General features: G+C 41.9%; 1 protein-coding gene across 23 annotated transcripts in view; it reads left to right on the top strand.

Moving 5' to 3' along the window:
- Positions 1 to 24,107, top strand: part of ERBIN (erbb2 interacting protein) — a 125,058-nt gene that overhangs the window by 35,028 nt on the left and 65,923 nt on the right. For 21 of the 23 annotated variants that reach the window (XR_009452667.1, XR_009452668.1, XM_059694478.1 and 18 more), the window contains 3 exons: positions 10,531 to 10,578; positions 16,585 to 16,782; positions 20,255 to 20,372. Coding sequence is in view for 20 of the 23 variants with exons in the window: in XM_059694478.1 (XP_059550461.1) it covers positions 16,594 to 16,782; positions 20,255 to 20,372 (307 nt within the window). In the remaining 3 variants the exon portion in view is untranslated. Of the gene's footprint in view, positions 1 to 10,530; positions 10,579 to 16,584; positions 16,783 to 20,254; positions 20,373 to 23,525; positions 23,612 to 24,107 lie in introns of those variants that run through there. The other 2 variants (XM_059694479.1, XM_059694490.1) reach the window with 2 other exon arrangements.

Here is a 24,107-nt window from a genome sequence, read left to right as displayed (position 1 = left end):
CAGCGGCCAGAGGGAAGCCAGCGCCAGCACCTGGAGGATGCAAGGCCTACTCTTGCACGAATTTCGTGCATCGGTCCTCTAGTATTTTATAAGCCCTTTGAGGTCAGAGAACCACATATTCTACTTTATATTCCCACAGCACCCTTAGTAGTGAGGCAGTGAATAAATAGGTGACTAAATGATGTAATTGAGAGCTATAAGGGGGAAAAAAAAAGACCTATAAGAAAAAGTAATGCTTGATTAGTAGAAAATTAAATTTTTGTTTTTCTTCTAGTTTTCTCTGCATATATGATGCTATTTTACTTAAAAAGTAAATGGATTTCAGCTCTAAAGGATATTTTAAATGATTCAATAGAATCATAGATATTATACCTAAAATGTTCATCTGAATCCTACTAAAAATGAATCTTTTAATAAGGCTTTCATCATGTAGTGATATTTTTAAGCTTTACTTATAAGTATTAATTTTTCTGTAACAAAGTGTTAACAGTGATCTGGTTTTCGTTGGACAGTTTGTAATTTTTATAATCATACTAAGGCTAAGGTAACCCCAAAGCAAACACATTATCTTTATAGAAAAACTAGAGGCCCGGTGCACGAAATTTATGCACGGGTGGGTCCCCTCAGCCCAGCCTGCACCCTCTCCAATCCAGGATCCCTGGACCACTGGCTCCTAACTGCTTGCCTGCCTGCCTGCCTGATCGCAGAAACTGCCACCCCTGCTGGCCTGGTCACCCCCAACTGCCCCCCTTGTTGGCCTGGTTGCCCCCAACTGCTCCCCCTTCTGGCCTAGTCACCCCTCACTGACCCCCCTGCCAGCCTTTTCGCCCCATGCAGCCTGCTGCTCAGTTGTTTGGTTGCCCTTCACTGACCCCCCCTGCCAGCCTGGTCGCCCTTCACAGCGTGTTCGGTCGTCTGTTCGGTTGCGATGGCCGCTCAGGCTTTTATATATATAGACTAGAGGCCCGGTGCACAAAAATTTGTGCACTCGGGGGTAGGGGGTCCCTCAGGCCGGCCTGTGCCCTCTCGCAGTCTGGGACCCCTCGGGGGCAACCACTTGCTGGATTAGGCCTGCTCCCCAGGGGATTGGGCCAAAGATGGCAATCAGACATCCCTCTGGCAGCCCGGCAGCCCTCAGGGGATGTCCACTTGCCAGCGGGGAGCACACCTAAGCTGCAGTCAGACATCCTTAGTGCTGCTGAGGAGGCAGGAGAGGCTCCCACCACCACTGCTGTACTGGCAGCCATTAGCCTGGCTTGTGGTTGAGCAGAGCTCCCCCCTGTGAGAGCGCACTGACCATCAGAGGGCAGCTCCTGCATTGAGCGTCTGCCCCCTGGTGATCAGTGTGTGTCATAGTGACCAGTCATTGCCAGTCTTTCTGCTGTTAGGGTCAGTTTGCATATTATCCTTTTACTATATAGGATAGAGGCCTGGTGCACAGGGGGGACTGCCTGGTTTGCCCTGAAGGGTGTCCCGGAGCAGGATGGGGGTCCCGCTTGGGTGCCTGGCCAGCCTGGATGATGGGCTGATGGCTGTTTACAGCTGGTCACACCCCTTTCAGGGTGGGGGTCCCCACTCGGGTGCCTGGCCAGTCTGGGTGAGGGGCTGAGGGCCGTTTTCAGGCTGGCGGGCGACCGAAGCTCCCAGCCTCTGTTTTCTCATTCTGGGATTTATTTATCTTCTATAGCTGTCACTGGAGCTGAGGCCCGGCTCCAGCTCTGAGGCCGTGGCTGGCTGAAAGCAGGTATCTGGGGTTTGTTTGGCTTCTATAATTGAAACATTGTTGCTGTCCTGCTCGCTCCAGCTGTGAGGCCGCGGCTTGCTGAAAGCAGGTATCTGGGTTTGTTTAGCTTCTATAATTGAAACTCTGTTGCCATCACTGGCGCTCTAAGCTCTGAGGCCTGGGCTGGCTGAAAGCAGGTATCTGGGGTTTGTTTAGCTTCTGTAATTGAAACATTGTTGCTTCCAGAGCTCAGAGCTGGACCGTGGCAGGCGGGGAACCTTGGCTTCCTCCATTACTGGAGCAAGCAAGCCTCATGTTTGCTTCAGCTGCATGGCTGCTGGCCGCCATCTTTGTTGGCAATTAATTTGCATATCCTGCTGATTAGCCAATGGGAAACATAGTGGAGGTATGGTTAATTACCATGTTTGTCTATTAGATAGGATGAAGATTTCAAACTATTTTTTCTTGTGGTGGTTTTTTTGTTCTGTTTTTCTGATTCCTACTTTTTTTTGTTCTTTGCTCATGGTTCCTTCTCTATTGCTTCTCTTCTCTATTTAGGAAAAAAATCTATACTAATAAAAGAGTAATATGCTAATTAGATCAGGAGACCTTCTGGACATCCTTCCAGACAAAGCCAGGGGTATGGCCAGCCTGCAAACCACCCCCAAATGGCCCTCAGCCCCTTGCCCAAGCCAGCCACGCCCCCCCAGCAGGGACCCTCACACTGATGGGGGCGTGGCCATCCTGCAGATGGCCCTTGTCCAGACTGGCCACACCCCTTTGCGGGTACCCTCACCCTGACGGGGCGTGGCTGGCCTGCAAATGGCCATCAACCCCTCACTCAGGCTGGCCCTACCCTCAGCAGGGACCCTCATCCCGATGGGGGCGTGGCCAGCCTGCAAACTGCCGCAGCGCCTCGCCCAGGCCGGCGTCACCCCCAGTGAGGACCCCCCTACCCCGATGGGAACCAGCCTGAAAACCGCCCCAGGCCCCTTGCCCAGGCCAGCCTCCAAGGGGACCCCCACCCTGATCCGGGACCCACTTCAGGGCAGACCAACCTGTGCACCAGGCCTCTATACTAATAAAAGGGTAATATGCTAATTAGACCCGACGTCCTTCTGGACAGAGCCATGGTGGTGGGGCCAAGGCAGAGGCAGTTAGGGGTGATCAGGCTGGCAGGGGAGAGCAGTTAGGGGGATCATGCCAGCAGGCAGGTGAGCGGTTAGGAGCCAGTGGTCCTGGATTGCGAGAGGGATGTCCCGTATTAGAGAGGGTGTAGGCTGGGCTAAGGGACACCGCCCCCCCCTCCTGTGCTTGAGTTTCATGCACTGGGCCTCTAGTATACTTACAAAGAAATTCATCTTAAGAAGTAAGAGCTTTGCCTTCACCAGGTGAATTTGCATTTTAATAGAGGTGTTTGGGGAGGGTCTAAAATAAGAGAAGGGAGGGCAGGAGGGGGGAGGGGAGGGGGAGGGGGGAGGGGGGAGGGAGGGAGGGAAAGAAAAGAAAGAATTTAAAGCAATGTGGCACAGTGTCCAGGATCCTCAAATCAGGTCATGCTTTTCAGTAGATTTGGATCGGTTTCTAGGATGGTATACACACTGCACAAAAAACATACTAGTGGCATTAACTTGTGTCCTGGTATGTTTCTTTTTTTAAAAGCTATTTTTCAGTTGAGCTATAATTCACATGCAATAGAATTCACCTGTTTAAAGTGTACAGTTCGGTATTTTTAGTTCATTTGCAAGGCTCTGCAACCATTTTCACTATCTGTAACTCCTAAAACATCTTATCACCTCCTAAAAACCCATACCTATTATTAGCTACTCCTGTTTCCCCCTGCCCCTAGACTCTGGAAACCACTAATCTACTTTCTATTTCCATTAATAATTTGCCTATTCAGAGCATTTCATTAAATGGAATTATGCAATATTTGGTGTTTTGTGTCTGGTTTCTTTTTTTTTTTGGTAATGTTTTTTATTGATTTTTAGGGAGAGGGATAGATAGATAGAAACATTGATGAGAGAGAAACATCATCAATTGGTTGCTTCCTACATGCCCCATACTGGGGATCGAGCCTGAAACGTGGCCATGTACCCTGATCAGGAATCAAACTATGACCTCTTGGTTCCTGGATTGACACTCAACCACTGAGCCACACAGGCCAGGCTATGTCTGGCTTTTTACCACAGCAAAGTTCATCCATATCATAGTATGTATCTCTATGTTTATCTCTTTTTACAGCTTAGTAATCTTCCATTGTATGGATATACATTTTATTTATATAATCGTTATGGATGAATATTAGATTGTTTCTACTTTTTGGCCTCCATGGTTAATTCTGCTGTGAACAATAGTTGCTGCAAGTTTTTCTGAAAGCGTGTGTTTTCGATACTCTTGGTTATATACCGAGGAGTGGAATTGATGGTCATGTGGTAATTATGTTTAACTTTTTGGAGGAATTGCCAAACTATTTTCCAAAAGTGATTGTACCAATTTACATTTCCCTCTATAATGTATGAGGATTCCACTTTCTCCACACCCTCCCTGACACTTGTTATTGCATGTCTTTTTCATTATAGCCATTGCTAGCTGGTGTAAAGTTTTATCTCATTGTGGTTTTGATTCATAGTTCCCTAATAACTATTGATGTTGAGCATCTTTTCGTGTGCTTATTAGCTATTCCTGTATCTTTGAAGAAATGCCTGTTCACATCTTTTGCCCATTAATTTTATTTGTTTTTTTATTGTTGAGTTTTAAGAGTTTTTTATATATTCAGGATACAAGTCTCTTATCAAATATATAATTTAAAAATACTTTCTCTCATTCTGTGGATTGTTTTTTCCCCTTGCTAGATAGGGTTGATATTCTTTTTTATTTTAATGGGAATGTCTCTGGTATTTCTTCTGTTTTCTTGAACATGATGCTAATGGTTGATTTTTTTTTTTTAACTGAGGAAATATCCTGTTTCTAGTTTACTAAGATTTTTGTCAAGAATGTTAGATCCTTTTTGGCAGTTTCAAAAAGATTCCTCCACCCCCACCCCTTCATCTATTTGTGTGATGTACTGTTAATAGATTTTTCTCATGTTTATTCATCTTGGCATTTATTCTCCTTAGTCATGTATGGTATTACTACTACATTTGAGTTTCTCCTCAAATCTAGGATTTTTTTTAAACATTCTTGAATACAAATGGTATATGTGTGTTTATGTTAATTTTTGGGTATTTGATAGGTGCTGATATTCGAATTATGTTGAATTTGTATCATGAATTGGGAACATAATGAGTCCTGAACCTTGTATTAAATTCCATTCCTTGAAATTTTGCAAGTGCTTTGTGTCTTTTAGAGAAATAGTTTATTAACAAACTTTTAAATTTTTTGATATTCTATTTCTTGAGACCGTTTTGTAATTTAAATCTTTATAGGAAGCCATCAAAATGTAAAATATATTACTACATATTTTAACTTAGTAATTTAAAAAAGCTTTTTGTTTTGTAGTATGTGATAGGTAAAGGTCTGTCTAATCCTAAATACAAAAATACTTTTTATTTGTGCTATTAAATTCCCATTCTCATTTCTACTGGTATGTTTTGTATCTTTAGACTTGCTGGGAAACTATTTATTCTTAATGTTTATATTTGGCTACTCCCCCCAAAAACAGAACCAGCTCTTGAATTCACTCATCATTTTTACTCTTTCACTCTTCTAAATTATTACTTCCTGCTTTTTCCTTTAAATCCCTCCATTGAATGGAGATATTCTGGTGTCTAACAGGCCATTCTGGTGTCTAGCAGCACATCCTCTGGTCACCTGTGATTTTAACTCTAGGTACAAAAACAGTACCATAGAGCTCAGTCACCTCAGGCTGATCTTTCTAGTGAAAGGGAGCCCCTGTGATTTCTCTGCTATGGGAGGCTAGCTAGACCAGGAAACAAGCATGGGCTAATAGTGAAGGGAAGTTAATGTCCATGGAGCCAATTCCTAATAGTGGAAGACAGGAGCAGATGGATAACAACAGCTCACCTCTACCTATAGGCCAGGGGTGGGGAACCTTTTTTCCCCCAAGGACTATTTGTATCGGTATAACATCATTCTCAGGCATACAAAATGATCAGTTTAAAAATTAGCCTGCCATATTTGGTCAGACATTTAATTAACTCACCCTAATGTCTTGCCAGGGCCGGACCAAATGATTTCACAGGCCTTATACAGCCTGCAAGCTGGACGTTCTCCGTCCCTGCTATAGGCAGACAATTCTGAGAGCTCTCCTGTGTTTAAGTAAATGAGTTGTTCTTGGGAATAATTTTGATAATGTACCGTTCCTTATATTGACTTTCCCTCCATCTCTGTCATACTCTTCCTGCTCCCACAGGTCATCTCCTAGACAGAATACCTGTCAGCCTTTGCTTTCGGGAGAGCCCAAACTGAGATAGGTGTCATAACTCTTAGTATTTAAAGAGTTAGTAATATTCAGGACTTGAAACTGGATATCACCCAGGGTATGACTATAGAGAAGAGGGCCAAGATCTATGTTCTCTGTCACTATAATGTGTTAAGTTGGCATAAAGTGGAGCAACTAGCAAAAGAGACTGAGTTGTCACCAGTGGTGTAGAACGAAATTAGGAGGTGTTGTCTTGCTAGCTAAGTGAAGAAAAGGTGTAAAGTACTGGGGAGGGATGCTGCTAATCAAGTAAGAGGTGAACTTAGAATTGTCTATTGGATTTGGCAATATGTAGGCCTTTGATAACCTGGGAAAAATAGTTTCCATTGAGGTGTTAGGAACAAAAGTGTGATTGGAGTGGGTTTAAGAATAAAGGCAGTGAGTGTATACTCTATAGACTGTTTGTAATTATGCTGTAACCGGGGACAGAAAAATGGGTTGGTAGCTGGGGCGATGTCTCCAGGAGAGGTCCTTTTTAAGATGGGAGGAGAAATACGCCTACTTGGTATAGCATATTGCTGCACATGTTCAAAATCAGTTGTTCCTTGGAGTAGTTTAGAGAACTAGGATTCTCTTTGGTTTATTTGACCATCTGTTCTGTTCCTGTTAAGGCTTCCCAGATCATGCTTAAACAGTTCAAGGGGGGAAATAAATTACCAAATGTCATTAGCAGAAACTTTGGAGATTGGGAGTTATTCTGGCATGGAGATGAATACGAGGAAATAAAAATATGGGAAGTTAATCCTGCCACAGAATTGTGTTGTGGGAAAGGGTTTAGAATCCAGTCAAGACTGTATGAGAAAGGTATTTCTACGTTTGAAATAATGCCAAGACTTAATTTTCCTACCGCATTAAGCAACATCATTGTGAATGTATGTTTGTGATACATATTGCCACAAATGTTGCCTTGCACAGCTTTTTTGACTGGTTGTTGAACCAGCTATATGTTAGAAATTTACACCCAGACAACCAGTACTCTTTTCTGCATCCTTTCACCTTCCCTCAGTTTGGTTATGAGTCATAGTGAGCTGCTTTCTTTCCTTAGTCTCCCTCTAATTCCTCCTTCTGATTATAGGATGACCAAATGTTAGGCTTTCAGAGGTAAGGAAACCAATTAACTCTGTGTGAGATGTTTGCATTTGTTAGTCTTATTTCTAACTAGGGGCCGAGTGCACAAATTCATGCACCTTGAAAGGAACTGTGGGCCGTGGGGCTGCGGTGAGCACAGGGGTGGGTCTCAGCCCATCCTCCGCGCCCCCGCCTGGCCCCTTCCCCTGAGGGCCCGCTCCCCTGTCTGCTGGCAGCCCTGTTCCTGCCACTGCCACTCCCATGTGCTGACGGCGCCGGCCCCGCTCACACCTGCTGATGGTGTGGAGTGATTGGGGCCAGCGCCATCAGCGGGTGTGAGCGGCAGCTGCTGCCCCGATTGCCCTTCAGGAGCAGGGTGGGTGGAGAAGCCCTGAGGGGTGATCAGGGGTGCCCGCGGCGGCTCCAGCACCAGCAGCAGGAGCGAGTGGGGCTGGCGCCGGCAGCAGGTGCAAACACCGGGTGGGACAGTGGTCACAGGAGCAAAGAATTTTCAGTAACCACCAGAGGCTCACCCCGATGACAGTGACCAGTACCCCACCTTGGTCTGGTGCCCCTGCTCACCTGCTCCACCATCCTACCACAGCCGACGCCCGCCATGTTCCACGCTCTGCTGCCTGCTGTCGACGCCCGGCCTGTTCCGCGCATGCCCCCTGGTGGTCAGCGCACATCATAGCGACTGGTTGTTTGGTTGTTCCGCCATTTGGTCTATTTGCATATTAGCCTTTTATTATATAGGATCGTGGAATGAAAGATTGTTTTCTGTAAAAATAGGCCCTCTTGTTTTACAAAGTATGTTATTCCTCCTAAACTGCGATGGAGAAGAATTCTGAAGATTTTTCTTCTACCTTGAGCAATTTTCCTTCATGATAAAGAATCTTGAATTTTGGGGGTGGGGGAAGGTAGGAGTGGGGGAAGAATCTTGAGTTTTATATCTAACTAGAGGCCTGGTGCACGACATTTGTGTACTGGGGGTGGGGGCCTCTCAGTCCAGCTTCTGGCTGAGCGGTGCTCCCCCTCTGGGAGTGCACTTACCACCAGGGGGCAGCTCCTGCATTGAACGTCTGCCCCCTGGCGGTCAGTGCGCATCATAGAGACCAGTCATTTTGCCGTTCGGTCCATTTGCATATTTGGGTTTTATTATTTAGAGTCTTCTAAATCAAAATCTCTAGGTGTGGTAATCTATACTTCTGAAAAATACTGTACATGAATTTTATTCAATTAGTTCCACCATCGCACCCCAGGTTTCTGTTTTCCTCCACATGAGTAGCTTTTTTATTGGCGAGAGATTTTGCTAGGACTGTGTGAATTGTTGCCTAAATTGCTTTATAAAAAAATTTCAATGGGCTCTTCTCTTTCTTTAACTAGATTATTTCCACCTGCCTACAGATCCATTGCTGTGACTCATCCTACCCTCACTACTGCTCTATTTTTCTAATGTCCTTCATAGCCAAACAGCCTGAGTTGTCTTTATTTATGTCAAGTTATGCTGTTCTTATTTCTTGAGTCCTCTCCAAACATTTTGTTCTCTACCACTCCACAATAAGTGAGCTTGTCAAGATAATAACCTTTGCATTACTATACAGTGGTAATTCTCATTAACATTCTAGTAGCTGATAACTTCTTCCTTGAAACCATCTTTTTTCTACCTACATTTATTCCCTTGATGCTTTCACCTAATTTTATTGCTTTAAATATCATCTCTAAGCAGATGACTTCCAAATTTATATCCTCAGCTTGGATCTCTTTCCTCCATCTCTGAACACCCATATCCAACTGGGTCCCACCAAGACAGCTGTCAGGTGTTTTTACACTAATGTTTCAAAGCACAAGCCCCTCTCATCTCTCTTCTCTCCAACATGCTCCTTCCATGGTCTTAGTCCATCTCAGTTTTATTGGCAGTTCCATTCTACCAGGCTATCACATATGTGGGAATATGTAGAATGACAAATTTTTTAAGAATACATTTTACTGATTTTTTACAGAGAAGAAGGGAAAGGAATAGAGAGTTAGAAACATCGATTAGCTGCCTCCTGCACATCCCCTACTGGGGATGTGCCTGCAACCAAGGTACTGCCCTTGACCGGAATCGAACCTGGGACCCTTGAGTCCGCAGGCTGATGCTCTATTCACTGAGCCAAACCGGTTAGGGCTGTAGAATGACAAATTTTGTGGCCATCCTTTGCTTGCTACATACAAAGGTATTGTTTGTGGCATGTACTATATGTAGAATTTGTGGAGAAGATTAAACAACTCAGTAGTCCTAAACTACTTAGCATACAGACAAATAGCCTGTTAAATTACAGTGATTCTGTAAAACTTCAAAACACATTTATTAATATCACTGAATTTTTAAGAAAGAGACTATGCTATATATGCTTTTTATTAATGGGATTGTTTTGGGTTTCAGGTTATCTCACTTTGGAATATATGTTGGTTACAGGTATAGAAAATTTAGCAATGGTTTAAGCAAATAAAAATTTAGTTATCTTACAAACTAAGAAATCCAGAATTAGATAGTAGTTAGCATTGTTTCAGCTAATTTTAACAGCAATGCCATTAGAGACCCCACAGCTGGTTTTATGCTTCTACACTGTCAGCCTTATTGATTTGGTGTTAATTCTCTTGCTTGCTGACTTTTATGGTTCTAGGATGATTGCTGAGTAGTACACATTACATTCACATCTAGTCCTGGATATGGACAGCACATTAAAAAATTTTTTTTTAGAATCAACCCTCCTCATTCCACCCCCAAAGCAGATTTCTGAGTATATGTCATTGGTTTTAACTGTTATCCATTCATTGCCTTTCCAGCCTTAGAAAGCTTAAAAGTGGGTGTTTAGTGGGGTCATTACCAGCCTGAGAGAAGAAAAATTCTGGAAAGGAGAAATAGAATCTGATAAGCAATTAATAGCTTCTGCCACATAAAACTAATAAAAAACTACTCAATTTCTATATAATTGGTGATTAGCTTGTAAAAACTTGATCATTTCTCAGTAAGTTCAGATAAATGGGATTTTAATGGTAGATTGAGAGATATTTGTTATTTGATATAGAGCAGGGCTCTAGATAGCATACAAATGAATTAAGAATAATCCAATGACTGACTGAGAAGTTAGCCATTTATTTAGAAGTTAGCAAGTTTGCATGTATCAGTTTATACTGGTGAATTTTTGAGAATTTTAATTTACATTTTGAGGTAAATAAGAAATTAGAAGAGATGTTTCTTAGAGTCATAAAACTCTAATTTTTGTGTTAATTTTGTTTGTTTTCATAGAATGTTGGCTCAGTTAAGAAACAGCAGGGAGATAAATTCAGCCAAGTGGTAAGTGCTTTAATTTTTGTTGTTACAAAGTATTTTGGGGGGAGAAAAAAAAAGTGTTTTGGCTTATTATTATGCCTTTTTTTCTTGGCTCGCTCCTCTTTCTCCATTTGATTAGAAAATTTTTTCATCTACCGTGTTGTCTGATTTATGAAGTGACTCTTGCTTGTCACAACACTAAAATTCTAATTAGTAGTCTCCATGTTGATCTCTTCCTGTTCAGACTAAGTGAAGCTTTCTCCCTTTGGTTTGCTTTCTTACAATATTGTGTAAGGGAGGATTTCTTTGGGTGTTGTCACTTATTTCCTTCTCTCCCCTCAATAATTGAAGTTCCCTCATTTTCAATCAGCAGTGTTTAGTCTGCTGAATTGGGTCCATTTTTGTATTGGCTCAAGGCCTACTGTATTTAATCTGAAGTCTAATCTGTTCTCTTCATAGCCTCTGTTCACAGAAAGTTTTCATTTGAGATATAAACTTTTTGTAGCTTCCTAGAGCTATGCATCTAATTCCTTTTCTGAGTTAATTGTCTCTTCTGACCTCTGCAGTTTCTGAACATCTATCTACGACATGATCTATACATGATTTCCAATATAGAAAAATCTTGGAAGTTGTTTTACGTTCATTAACTATTACTTTGAGGGGGAACAAATAGTGGTAGACTGAGACTTGACTTGGGGTGGTGAACACACAATACAGTGTACAGATGATGTATTGTAGACTTATACACCTGAAACCTGTATAATTTTGTTAACCAGTGTCACCCCAATAAATGCAATAAAAAAACCAATTACTCTGCCCTATAAATTGCCATATATCTCAAGTGACCTACACAGATAATATCTAAAACAACTTTTTAAAATCACATATAGCCTATCTAATAAAAGAGAAACATGGTAATTAGCGTACAACCGCTACCCTTCCCATTGGCTAATCAGGGAAATATGCAAATTAACTGCCAGCCAAGATGGCGGCCGGCAGCCAGGCAGCTTGAAGCTAACATGAGGCTTGCTTGCTTCAGTGATGGAGGAAACCAACGTTCCCCGCCTGCCTTGCCGGCCTCTGAGCCTGCAGTTTGAAACATTGTAACAAATATAGAAGCTAAACAAAACCCCAGAAACCTGCTTTCAGCAAGCCGGAATCTCAGAGCTGGAGTTATACATTGTTTCGATTATAGAACCAAAACAAACCAGATACCTGCTTTCAGCAGCGGAGGCCTAAGAGCTGGAGCCTCAGAGCTAAAGCTGGCCCAGAATTAAAAGAAAAAAAGAAAAAAAGGAGTGGTTGGGAGCTTCCGTCACCCGCCAGCCTGAAAACAGCCCTCAGCCCCTCACCCAGACTGGCCAGGCACCCCAGTGGGGACCCCCACCCTGAAGGGTGTGTGACCAGATGCAAACAGCCATCATCCCCTCACCCAGGCTGGCCAGGCACCCCAGTCGGGACCCCCACCCTGATCCAGGACACCCTTCAGGGCAAACCAGCCGGCCCCACCCGTGCACCAGGTCTCTATCCTATATAGTAAAAGGGTAATATGCGTCCCAGCACCGGGATCAGCGCAGCCGCGAGGCCTCCTGGCACCGGGATAAGCATGACGGGGCAGGACCCAAGCCCCCTGATCGCCCTGCGGCTCTGTGTGTGACAGGGGGCGGGGCCACAACCTCCCTATCGGCCCTGCTCTTTTCGTGACGGGAAAGCGCCCCAACCTCCTGATCAGCCCTGCTCTGTGCCTGATAGAGGGGAGCTCCCCAACCCCCTGATCGCCCTGCGGCTCTGTGTGTGACAGGGTGCGGCGCCTCAATCCCCCGCCTCACGGGCCCTGCTCTGTATGTGACGGGGTAGAGCCATAACCTCCCCATCGGCCCTGCCCTGAGTGTGACAGTGGCGGCGCCCCAACCCCATGATTGGACCTGCTCTGTGGGTGATAGAGGGCGACGCCCCAACCGCCCCCCACGGGCCCTGCTCTGTGTGTGACGGGGTAGAGCCATAACCTCCCCATCGGCCCTGCCATGAGTGTGACAGGGTGCAGCACCCCAACCCCCTTATCCACCCTGCTATGTGCGTGACAGAGGGCGGTGCCCCAACTCCCCTATCGGCCCTACTCTGTGAGTGACGGGGGGGGGAGCTCCCCAACCCCCTGATTGGCCCTGATCTGTGCGTGACAGGGGGTGGCACCGCAACCTCCCCATTGACCCTGCCTTGAGTGTGACAGGGGGCGGTGCCCCAACCCCCCAATCGGCCCTACCCTGAGCATGACTGAGGGTGGCATCGCAACCTCCTGATCCACCCTGCTCTGTGCATGACAGGGGGCGGGGCCCCAACTCCCCAATCGGCCCTGCTCTGAGCCCGACCAGGGGCTGCACCTAGGGATTGGGCCTGCCCTCTGCCACCCGGGAGCAGGCCTAAGCCAGCAGGTCGTTATCTCCTGAGGGGTCCCAGACTGCGAGAGGGCACAGGCCGGGCTGAGGGACCCCCTCTTCCCCCGGAGAGCACAAATTTTTGTGCACCGGGCCTCTAGTTTAATAATAACATCCCATGTCCTTTATTCTCAGAAATTATACTCACAAATCTGTTATGATTTCTGGAAAATGGACTTTTAGGCCATATCTTTCAAATTCTTGGCTACTGTCATATTATGTAAATATAAGCAAAGTAGTTATAATATGATGAACCAGAATAATAGAGACATCTCACCGTAGTTCCATAGAAATTCAGTGATAGAAATGTTCTGTATCTTCTCTTATTCACTATAATAGCCATAGCCATATGTGACTACTGAGCATTTAAAATGTGCTTAGTGCAACCAAGAAACTAGATTTTAAATTGTATTTGGTTTAACTTGAATTTTAAGATTAAAATGCCACATGGTCTAGTGGTTTACCATATTGGGCAGATATGAGATGCTTTTCCATTGTTTTTACCCCCTGATTCATTATCAGTTAGTCTTAGCATCTCTTGAACAAAACATTTTGTTTTTATTTTTTGGAATCTTTTTAACCTTACAAACACATAAGTACAAACTATATTCCCCTTTCGCAATTAAATTTTTACTAGATCAATAAAATTACTTATTCTTATCAGTAACCCTCTTCATATAAACATGTATTGTTAATAATCATTCAGTAAACTTTACTGAATATTTGTTGACAAGATTTTTATTACTGTTTTTATTCAGTATAATTGACATTATATTAATTTCAGGTGTACAACATGCATGATTTGATATTTTGTATATATTGCCAAATGATCACCACAATAAACTTAACATCCATCATCACACATAGTTACAAATTCTTTTTCTTGCAGTGAGAACTTTTAAGATCTATTCTCTTAGCAACTTTTAAATATACAGTACAGTATTATTAATTATAGTCATGATCCCCATGAGACAAAGATTTTATAGAAACATTTGATATTTGATATCATAGTGTAAGGGAAGAAAAAATTTTCCTTAATGGTCTCTGGGTCCCTGGCTGCATCTGAAAATTAAACTAACAAAGACAGATTAACAGGAGAAAAGCATACACATTTATTTAATACTAGAGGCCCAATGCATGAAATTGGTCCAAGGGGCTTGGCCCTCACAGCCTCAGCTGCCTCGGCCCTCCCAGGCCCGGCTTCATCCAGAAGGTAGTCCGGACGGTTGTTCTGCTGTTCGACCATCCAATCTAATTAGCATATTCTGCTTTTATTATTATAGATAAGTTTTAAATGACATGTGAGCCTTCATATAGAAACAAAGACCCAATGAAACTGTTAAAACTTAGTTTTATTGTGTATTTTTTTTTAAGAGAGAGAGAGAGAAATGGGGAGTGGAGAGAGAGAGAGGGAGAAAGACAGACAGACATGGGTTTGTTGTTCCACTTATTTATGCATTCATTGGTTGCTTCTTGTATGTGCCCTGACTAGACATTGAACCAGAGCCTTGGAATATTGGGATGATGCTTTAACCCAGTGGTTCTCAACCTTCCTAATGCCATGACCCTTTAATACAGTTCTTCATGTTGTGCTGACCCCCAACCATAAAATTATTTTCATTGCTACTTCTTAACTGTAATTTTGCTAGTGTTATGAATCGTAATGTAAATATCTGATATGCAGGATGTATTTTCATTGTTCACGACTCACAGGTTGAGAACCGCTGCAACGAATTGAGCTATGTGGCCAGAGCCAGAAGTGCTTGAATTTAACTTGAAATGTAATATATATAAACTAGAGGCCCGGTGCACAAAAATTTGTGCACTCGGGGGGAAGGGGGGTCCCTCGGCCCGGCCTGTGCCCTCTCGCAGTCTGGGACCCCTCGGGAGATAACGACCTGCTGGCTTAGGCCTGCTCCTGGGTGGCAGAGGGCAGGCCCAATCCCTAGGTGCAGCCCCTGGTCGGGCTCAGAGCAGGGCCGATTGGGGAGTTAGGGCGCCGCCCCCTGTCATGCACAGAGCAGGGCGGATTGGGAGGTTGCGATGCCACCCTCAGTCAGGCTCAGGGTAGGGCCGATTGGGAGGTTGGGGTACCGCCCCCTGTCACACTCAAGGCAGGGTCAGTGGGGAGGTTGCGGCGCCACCCCCTGTTACGCACAGAGCAGGGCCTATCAGGGGGGTTGGGGAGCTCCCCCCTGTCACGCACAGAGCATGGTCAATCAGGGGGTTGGGGAGCTCCCCCCTGTCACGCACAGAGCAGGGCCCATCAGGGGGTTGGGGCGCCGCCACTGTCACACTCAGGGCAGGGCCGATGGGGAGGTTATGGCTCTACCCCGTCACACACAGAGCAGGGCCCGTGAGGAGGGGGGGTTGGGGCACCGCACCCTGTCACACACAGAGCCGCAGGGTGATCAGGGGGTTGGGGAACTCCCCCTATCAGTCACAGAGCAGGGCCGATCAGGGGGGTGGGATGCCTTCACCTGTCACGAACAGAGCAGGGCCGATAGGGAGGTTGTGGCCCCGCCCCCTCTCACACACAGAGCTGCAGGGCGATCAGGGGGTTTGGGCGCTGCCCCCTGTCACACTGATCCCGGGAGGCCTCTCAGCTCCGCTGATCCCAGTGCTGGGAGGCATATTACCCTTTTACTATATAAAATGGAGGCCTGGTGCATGGGTGGGGGCTGGCTGGTTTGCCCTGAAGGGTGTCCTGGATCAGGGTGGGGGTCCCCACTGGGGTGCCTGGCCAGCCTGGGTGAAGGGATGATGGCTGTTTGCAGTTGGTCACACACCCTTCAGGGTGGGGGTCCCCACTGGGGTGTCGGGCCAGTCTGGGTGAGAGGCTGAGGGCTGTTTGCAGCTGGTCACACACCCTTCAGGGTGGGGGTCCCCACTGGGGTGTCGGGCCAGTCTGGGTGAGAGGCTGAGGGCTGTTTGCAGCTGGTCACACACCCTTCAGGGTGGGGGTCCCCACTGGGGTGCCTGGCCAGTCTGGGTGAGGAGCTGATGGCTGTTTTCAGGCTGGGGGTGACTGAAGCTCCCAACCGCTCCTTTTTTTTTTTTTTTTTTTTTTATTCTGGGCCAGCCAGCTCTTAGGCCTCTGCTGCTAAAAGTAGGTTTTTGGCCTTTGCTTACAATGTTGCGATCCTGCTGGCTGGAGCCCAGCAGGTTTCTGGGGTTTTGTTTAGCTTCTATGTTTGTTATATAGTTGCTTGCAGCTCAGAGGCCTGCAGCGGCAGGCGGGGAACGTTGGAGTCCTCCGTCACTGAAGCAAGCAAGCCTCATGTTAGTTTCAAGCTGCCTGGCTGCGGCCGCCATCTTGGCTGGCAGTTAATTTGCATATTTCCCTGATTAGCCAATGGGAAGGGTAGCGGTCGTACGCCAATTACCATATTTCTCTTTTATTAGATAGGATAGGATTTTATAGTACGGCAATGTTAAATGCACTTCATTGCTTGTAGGTGAGGTATTTGTCTGTGATATATAAATTGTGATAAATGCATAATTTGTTTTGAAAAATTGTTTTAATATGTGTTTTTTTCCTTTTACTTATTTTGTTAATATGTATGTTTTAACTAAATTTATTGTTTGAATATTGCAGTGTCTAAAAATGACTACAAAACGAAGTTTGTTTGTGCGGTTGGTACCCTGCCGATGCTTACGAGGGGAAGAGGAGACTGTCACTACTCTTGATTACTCTCATTGCAGTTTGGAACAGGTTCCCAAAGAGATATTTACTTTTGAAAAAACTTTGGAGGAGCTCTACTTAGATGCTAATCAGATTGAAGAGCTTCCAAAGGTATGTTAATACTGTCTTTAAAGGATTGCCTTGTTATTTTTATACCTAGAAATATGATATTCCCAATGTTGCCTCAATGCTGCAGATGTATAAGATATCCCCTAAAAATATATGCACACAGTAATTATAAAGGCAGCGTTTTCAAAATTGAGCTCTCAGCTGTTGAAATATGTATACTTTTTTTTTGGGACACCCTGTATTTGTGTGCACTGTTTCCACTTTTTTTTGGTTTAATTTTATCTTAGGGTATGCCGCACTATATATATATATATATATATATATATATATATATTCCTCAGCCAAGGACATCCTTAGAGAGAGGAAGGGAGAGGTAGGTAGGTAGCTAGATGATGGATGGATGGATGGATGGATGGATAGACAGACAAACAGACAGATGTATGTATGTGAGAGAGAAACACTGATCACTTGCCTTCCGTATGCTCCCCATTTAGGGATCAAACCTGCAACCTAGATATGTACCCTGACCAGTAATTGAACCAGCAACCTTTTGATGCACCGGATGATACTCAACCAACTAAGCCAGTCCAGCCAGGCTCAACTATTTTTAAAATAGAATTTTTAACCTCTTGTCTCTTCATGTTAACTGCTTGAGTAGTTGTGTAAATAACTTAGCATTTTGTATTTAATTCCAGTTTTGTTATAGCCACTAAAGTAGATAATAAGACTACACAATTTCTGCAGCCAATAGATTTAACTAGACAAAGAATTGAAATTAATTTTCTTTTCCTAGTTTTATAGAACATTGATCCTATATTATTATCATTGGGAATAAATTGGCATTTTTTGTTTATTGCATTTTAATTTAGTTGTTAAACAGCTTCTTAGAGGTAGCATTCTGTTTACCTCCTTTCAGTTTGTTTGGAAAGGTTTTGGAGGACTTAATATTTCTGAAATGTAGAAACAACTAGAAGGAAAAAGTTGGATTGTTGCCATGAAACATCTCATCTACTTGATTAAAATTTTTTGTGTTGCCTAAACCGGTTTGGCTCAGTGGATAGAGCGTCGGCCTGCAGACTGAAGGGTCCCAGGTTCGATCCCAGTCAAGGGCATGTACCTTGGTTGCGGGCACATCCCCAGTGGGAGGTGTGCAGGAGGCAGCTGATCAATCTTTCTCTGTCATCGATGTTTCTAACTCTCTATCTCTCTCCCTTCCTCTCTGTAAAAAATCAATAAAATATATTTAAAAAAAAAATTTTTTTTGTGTTGCCGAAACCGGTTTGGCTCAGTGGATAGAGCATCGGCCTGCGGACTGAAGGGCCCCAGGTTCGATTCTGGTCAAGGGCATGTACCTGGGTTGCAGACACATCCCCAGTGGGGAGTGTGCAGGAGGCAGCTGATCGATGTTTCTCTCTCATCGATGTTTCTAACTCTCTATCTCTCTCTCTTCCTCTCTGTAAAAAATCAATAAAATATATTTTTTAAAAAAAATTTTGTGACTACTTTTCCCCTTAAATCTTAATCCCTCCTTATTCTCTACTCAATTTCTTCTTTTTTAAGTAGAAAAGCTGCAGTAGCTTTAATTTAATTGTTAGAACCATTTACCACCCAAACAGCAGTATTTTTCTACCTGTGGGTAGACACATGAATGGCTTAAAAGTCAATTTAATACGTGTGCCTTTCCAAATAATACGCTATGATTTTGACTGGCAAATTTAGAAAATAAAAACATAGCACACCCAATTAAACAATTTTCAGATAAATAATAAATAATTTTTCAGTATAAGTGTGTCTTATGCAATATATAGGACATACTTTTACTAAAAAGTTATTGTTTACCTGAAATCCTAATTTAATCAAGCATTCTGTATTTTATCAGCAATGCTAACTTTAATGGAATAGAAAATAGAGTGTGTTGTATATATCCATTATTACATGAAAAATTTGTTTTAGATTTGTGTGTCTGTGTGTATACCTACTAGATGGCAGTTTTGAAAAAGGCTTGTATTTCAGTGGCCATTAGTAAACAAATTTTAAAATCCAGTGCCGTTCTAGGTTGTCTTATCAAGAAATCCATATATGGCTATGGATAAAATATTAAAGGTTGTGGGTTGCCCAGCTGGTGTGGCTCAGTGGTTGAGCGTCAACCCATGAACCAGGCAGTTGGGTTCCAGTCAGGGCACATGGGAGGGTTGCCGGCTCAATCCCCAGTGTGGGATGTGCAGGAATTAGCTGATGGATTATTTTCTCTCATCATTGATGTTTCTCTCTCTCCCTCTTCCTTCCTCTCTAAAATCAGTAAAACATATATTTTTTAAAAAAGGTTGTGGGTTGCATGTTTATCAATTATTTCCCTATGTTGTGATCAAGTGCTATGTAATGTACTTTTTCCATGTTGTTTTTCAGCAAATAATTATCTTTCTTAGCTAGTTCTAGAGAATGTGGAAGACTAAGATTAGTTTCTTTCTCTATTCACCACCAGTGGGGTATCAATCTAGGGATTGTTGAAAAGAGAGAGGCTTGTTATGATAGTGCAAATAACTGAATAACTTAAACATAACCATTTTTCATTTTTGAAAGCATGCCCTTCTTAAATAGGGTTTATTCATAATGCCATTCTGATAAGAGGTTTTTTTTTTGTTTGTTTTTCTAAAAGACTTTACTTTGTTATAAAAGTTTTAGAGTCACATCAATATTAACAGGAAGATATACAGATTTCCCATATACCTACTCTATCCTCACACATGCCTCCACCATTATCAACATCTCCCATTAAAATGGTACATTTGTTACAATTGAGGAGTCTACTTTGAAAAATCATAATCACCTAAAGTCCATAGTTTACATTAGGTTTCACTCTTAATGTTATACATTTTGTGGGTTTGGACAAATGTATAATGAATGAGATGTATCCATTATAATGGTGTCATGCACAGTATTTGCACTGCCCTAAAAATCATCTGTGCGCCATACAGGATTTTTTTTTTGTATGGAACTTAAAAGTGGCCCACTTACCTATTGCTGTTGGTAAATATATTTTTAGGTCACATTTAATTATTGTGACTTTAGCATAACAATATATTTGCTCCCATACTTATTTTGTCCTCCCATACCAGAATTCTATATTTTGAGTAAATTTAAGTCGATTGTACTTACTTAAATTTAATTTATGTAAACTTTCATCTTGGAATAAGGGTGCTTGAAATACAAGCCCCCAAATTTACAATATTTTATGGCCACTTATTTTTTACTACCTCTATAGAGAATACAACCATGTACTTATTCTCACTTAGTGCATTTGCTCAAGGTAGAAGTATGAGGATATAAATCATTCTGAGTAGGTTGATTATGTTCAGATTCATAAGAGCATAAAACAGTGATATCTTTCTTGGTATTTGTGTAGGTATAACTGATTCACTTATAATAATACTGTTTATTTGTATAAAGGTTAATAAATGAAAAATTAAAGAAACTTAAGAAATGATCAAAGTCCTTTCTTCCCTTGTTTTAATAGCAACTTTTTAACTGTCAATCTCTACACAAACTGAGTTTGCCAGACAATGATTTAACAACATTACCAGCATCTATTGCAAATCTCATTAATCTCAGGGAACTGGATGTCAGCAAGAATGGTAAGATTCCCTGCCCCCCCAGGTTTTTGTACTTAGGAGCATGTTATATTAAGATTTCTGTTGTGTTTTAACAAATAAAAATATAAAATTAAAAAGTCATTATAATGTATTACTTCAGTTTTCTTATATATAAAATTTATATAGTTGACCTATGAGAGCTTAAAGCAAGGTAGAGAATAAGTATAAAAAATATGAGCCCAGCCAGCATGGCTCAGTGGTTGAACATTGACCTATGAACCAGGAGGCACATGCCCGGGTTGTGGGCTTGATTCCCAGTGGCGAGTGTGCAGGAGGCAGCCAATCAGTGATTCTTTTCATCATTGATGTTTCTATCTCTCTCTCACTCTCCCTCTCTAAAATCAATAAAATATATATTTTTTAAAGTATAAAAAAATTAAAATGTCCTTTTAATTTAAATGCTGGGATACATGTATGTGCATATTCATATATCCTTAAATTTATATATTTATTTATATACATTGCCCTGTTGTTTGTAATGATGAGAAACTAGTAACTGTGTCTATTGTTGATTACACAGTTACATATATCCATAAGAATGGAGGTAATGTAGCTACATCATTACTGACATGAAAGATTTAGTGTAAAGGAAAATAATTCTGCAACATTATATATGAATTGAACATGAACAAATTATTTAATTTATTGAGAGACCACTCTGTACCAAATACTTTATTAGGAGCTGGAAATGCAATTAATGATGAGATATAAAAAAGACATGGTCACTGTTCTCCTGGGATGTATAGTCATCTTTAGTTTAGGATACATTGAAGAGAGTGGAAGATATATTCCAAAATGTTAAGTGCTTACCTTGGAGTGAGAGAAAAGTAGACACTTGCAAATTTTAGAATGAGCATGTATTTATTTTATAATTTATGAAAAAAAGGAAAAGTAACAAGGATAAATTCTAAATGCTCTGCTCAAAGATAGAAGACTTCAATGAACACTTAATACTCAGTCATCCTATATAATAAAAGGCTAATATGCAAATCGACCGAACAGCAGAACAACCAGTTGCTATGATGAGCATTGACCACCAGGGGGCAAACGCTCAACACAGGAGCTGCCCCCTGGTGGTCAGTGCGCTCCCACAGGGGGAGTACAGCTCAGCCAGAAGCCAGGCTCATGGCTGGCTAGTGCAGCGACAGTGGTGGGAGCCTCTCCTGCCTCTGCAGCAGCACTAAAGACCCTTCAGGGGGTGTCCAACTGCTGGACATCTCCTGAGGGGTCCCGGACTATGAGAGGGTGCAGGCCTGTTGAAGGACCCCTCCTCCCTCCATTGTACGAATGTCATGCACTGGGCCTCTAGTATTTAAGTAATTCTTTATAGCAACTGGAGAAAATCTTGACAAATAAGCCTCAAAAAGTTAGTGCAGTAGTGCCAGAGGACACCTAGCAATTGTATTCTATAGCCCTTTGTCTTGATGATATGAGTATCCAGCAGTTACTCCATATGTCAGTTTTCCTAAATTGCAGGTCTTATTATGAAAACCACTTCAGGAGAGATTAAAAGTCTTCCTGTTTTCAGAATTAACAGTTAATTTTGGCAAATGAATTAATCATTATGTCTACCCCATCTCCATTAAAAACCAAAAGTTACTTTAAAATAAATATATAAATTTATTACATGTATTCATTTACTAAATCCTAATTATCTTAATTGTTTAATATCAAACAATTAAATTGTGTATTTCATAGGAAAATGGTTAAATTAACACTTCCTCTATAAGGATTTAGAATATGTTTATATTCATTGTAGGTTTAGGTTCAGGTTACAGTGATTAGTACCCTATTGCGTTTCAGTTGTCAATAACCAATACGTTTTAGTTTTAAGGCTAACTCAATTGACCCTTGAACAATGTGGGGGTTGTGGGGCCTAGGGGCCACGACCAACCTTACAGTCAAAAATGTGTGTATAAGTTAAGTGGCCCTATGCATATGGGGATTCCGAGCCACAGATTGAAAACAACATAGTTTTTAAAAACCTTTTTTATGATTTATTTGTTTATTTTTCATGTCTAATTTTTATTTTGGAATGTGAAGTTATTTTCAATTAAAGCATAGTTGACATACAATATCATATTAGTTTCAAGTGTATAACAGTGAGATTTCACATTTACACACCTTACAAAGTGATCACCACAAGAAGTTCACTATTCGTCTGTTACTGTACAAAGTTAAGATGTTATTGACTGTATTCCCTATGTTGTGCTTTACATCCCCATGACTTATTTATGTTATAACTCTAAGTTTGTCCTCTTAATCCCCTTCACCTTTTCGCCCATACTGCCATCACCCAACCCTCTAGCAACTGTCAGTTTTTCTGTATCTATGAGTCTGTTTATTTTGCTTGTTCATTTGTGTATTCTTTTAGATTCCTCATACAAGTGAAATAATACAGAATTTGTCTTTCCCTGATTTATTTAACTTAGCTTTATACCCTCTAGGTCTATCCATGTTGTCGCACATGGCAAGATTTCATTCTTTTTCATGATGGAGTATTATTTCTTTGTACGTGAATATGTATGTGTATGTACAGATGTTGTGTACACACACACATCCACTTCTTTATCCATTCATCTATTGATGAACACCTAGGTTGCTTCCTTATCTTGGCTATTGTAAGTAATGCTGCAGTGAACATAAGGGTGCATATATCTTTTCAAATTAGTGTTTTGTTTTAATCAGATAAGCACCTAGAAGTAGAAGTGCTGGATCTTCCTTTGTCTATTGTTATAGCCTTTGTTTTCAAGTCTATTTGTCTGATTTAATATTGCTATACAGCTTCTTTTTTTTGTTTCTTTTTTTGTTGTTGTTTCCATTTTCATGACATCTTTTTCCATCCTTTTACTTTCAGTCTTTATGTGTCTTTCAGTCTGGAGTATCATGTAGGCAGCATGTGTAAGAGCCTTGTTTTATTTTTTCATCCTTACAGTCACCCCACGTTTTTTCAGTGGGATACTTGGTCAATTTACACTTAAAGTAATTATTTTAACCTTTTTAAAATGAATCATTTAACTTTTCAGTTAAATTTTTTCTATTATAGTGTTTTAAGTTTTTAATATAATTATTTGATTGAATTCATTTATGATATCCTTCTTTTTCTTTAAAGATTTGTTTAGCAATAAAAAAAGAATGAAATCTTGCCATTTGCAACAATGTGGATGGACCTAGAAGATATGCTAAGTGAAATAAGTCAGACACAGAAAGACAAATACCATGTAAACTAACTTATATGTGGAATCTTAAAAAACACACACACACAAAACAAGTGCATAAACAAAACAGAAACAGACCCATAGATATAGAGAAAAGCTGATGGTTGCCAAGCGGGAGGAGCTGGTGGGATGGGAATTAAAAAAAAAAGAGTGCTCAGAGGAGCCTGACTAAAATTTGGTCAAGGAGAGAGTTTTTATTGCCAGTTTTCTGGGTTAGAGTGGCACTATCGATGATTCAGGAGAGATAAGAAGGGAAAATATAAAATAAAAAAGTTAGTTATTTGTATTGAAAGTGCCTTTATTCCCTGTAAAACAGAATTAGGAGGCAGGTTCCTAGGATAGTCCTAAAAGCCAAAGGGAGCTTTGTAGTATACAGTGGAAGGAAGCTATTATGGACTCATTTTTCTTTTCATTCAGATGACATTTACTAAATAATTCTCTGTCTCTACTCCATGTATTTAAATCAGGGGTCCTCAAACTTTTTAAACAGGGGCCAGTT

Source organism: Myotis daubentonii, chromosome 4 (genome assembly GCF_963259705.1).
Source record: "Myotis daubentonii chromosome 4, mMyoDau2.1, whole genome shotgun sequence".
NCBI classification, from domain to species: Eukaryota; Metazoa; Chordata; class Mammalia; order Chiroptera; family Vespertilionidae; genus Myotis; species Myotis daubentonii.
This window is presented reverse-complemented; position numbering and strand designations above follow the sequence as displayed.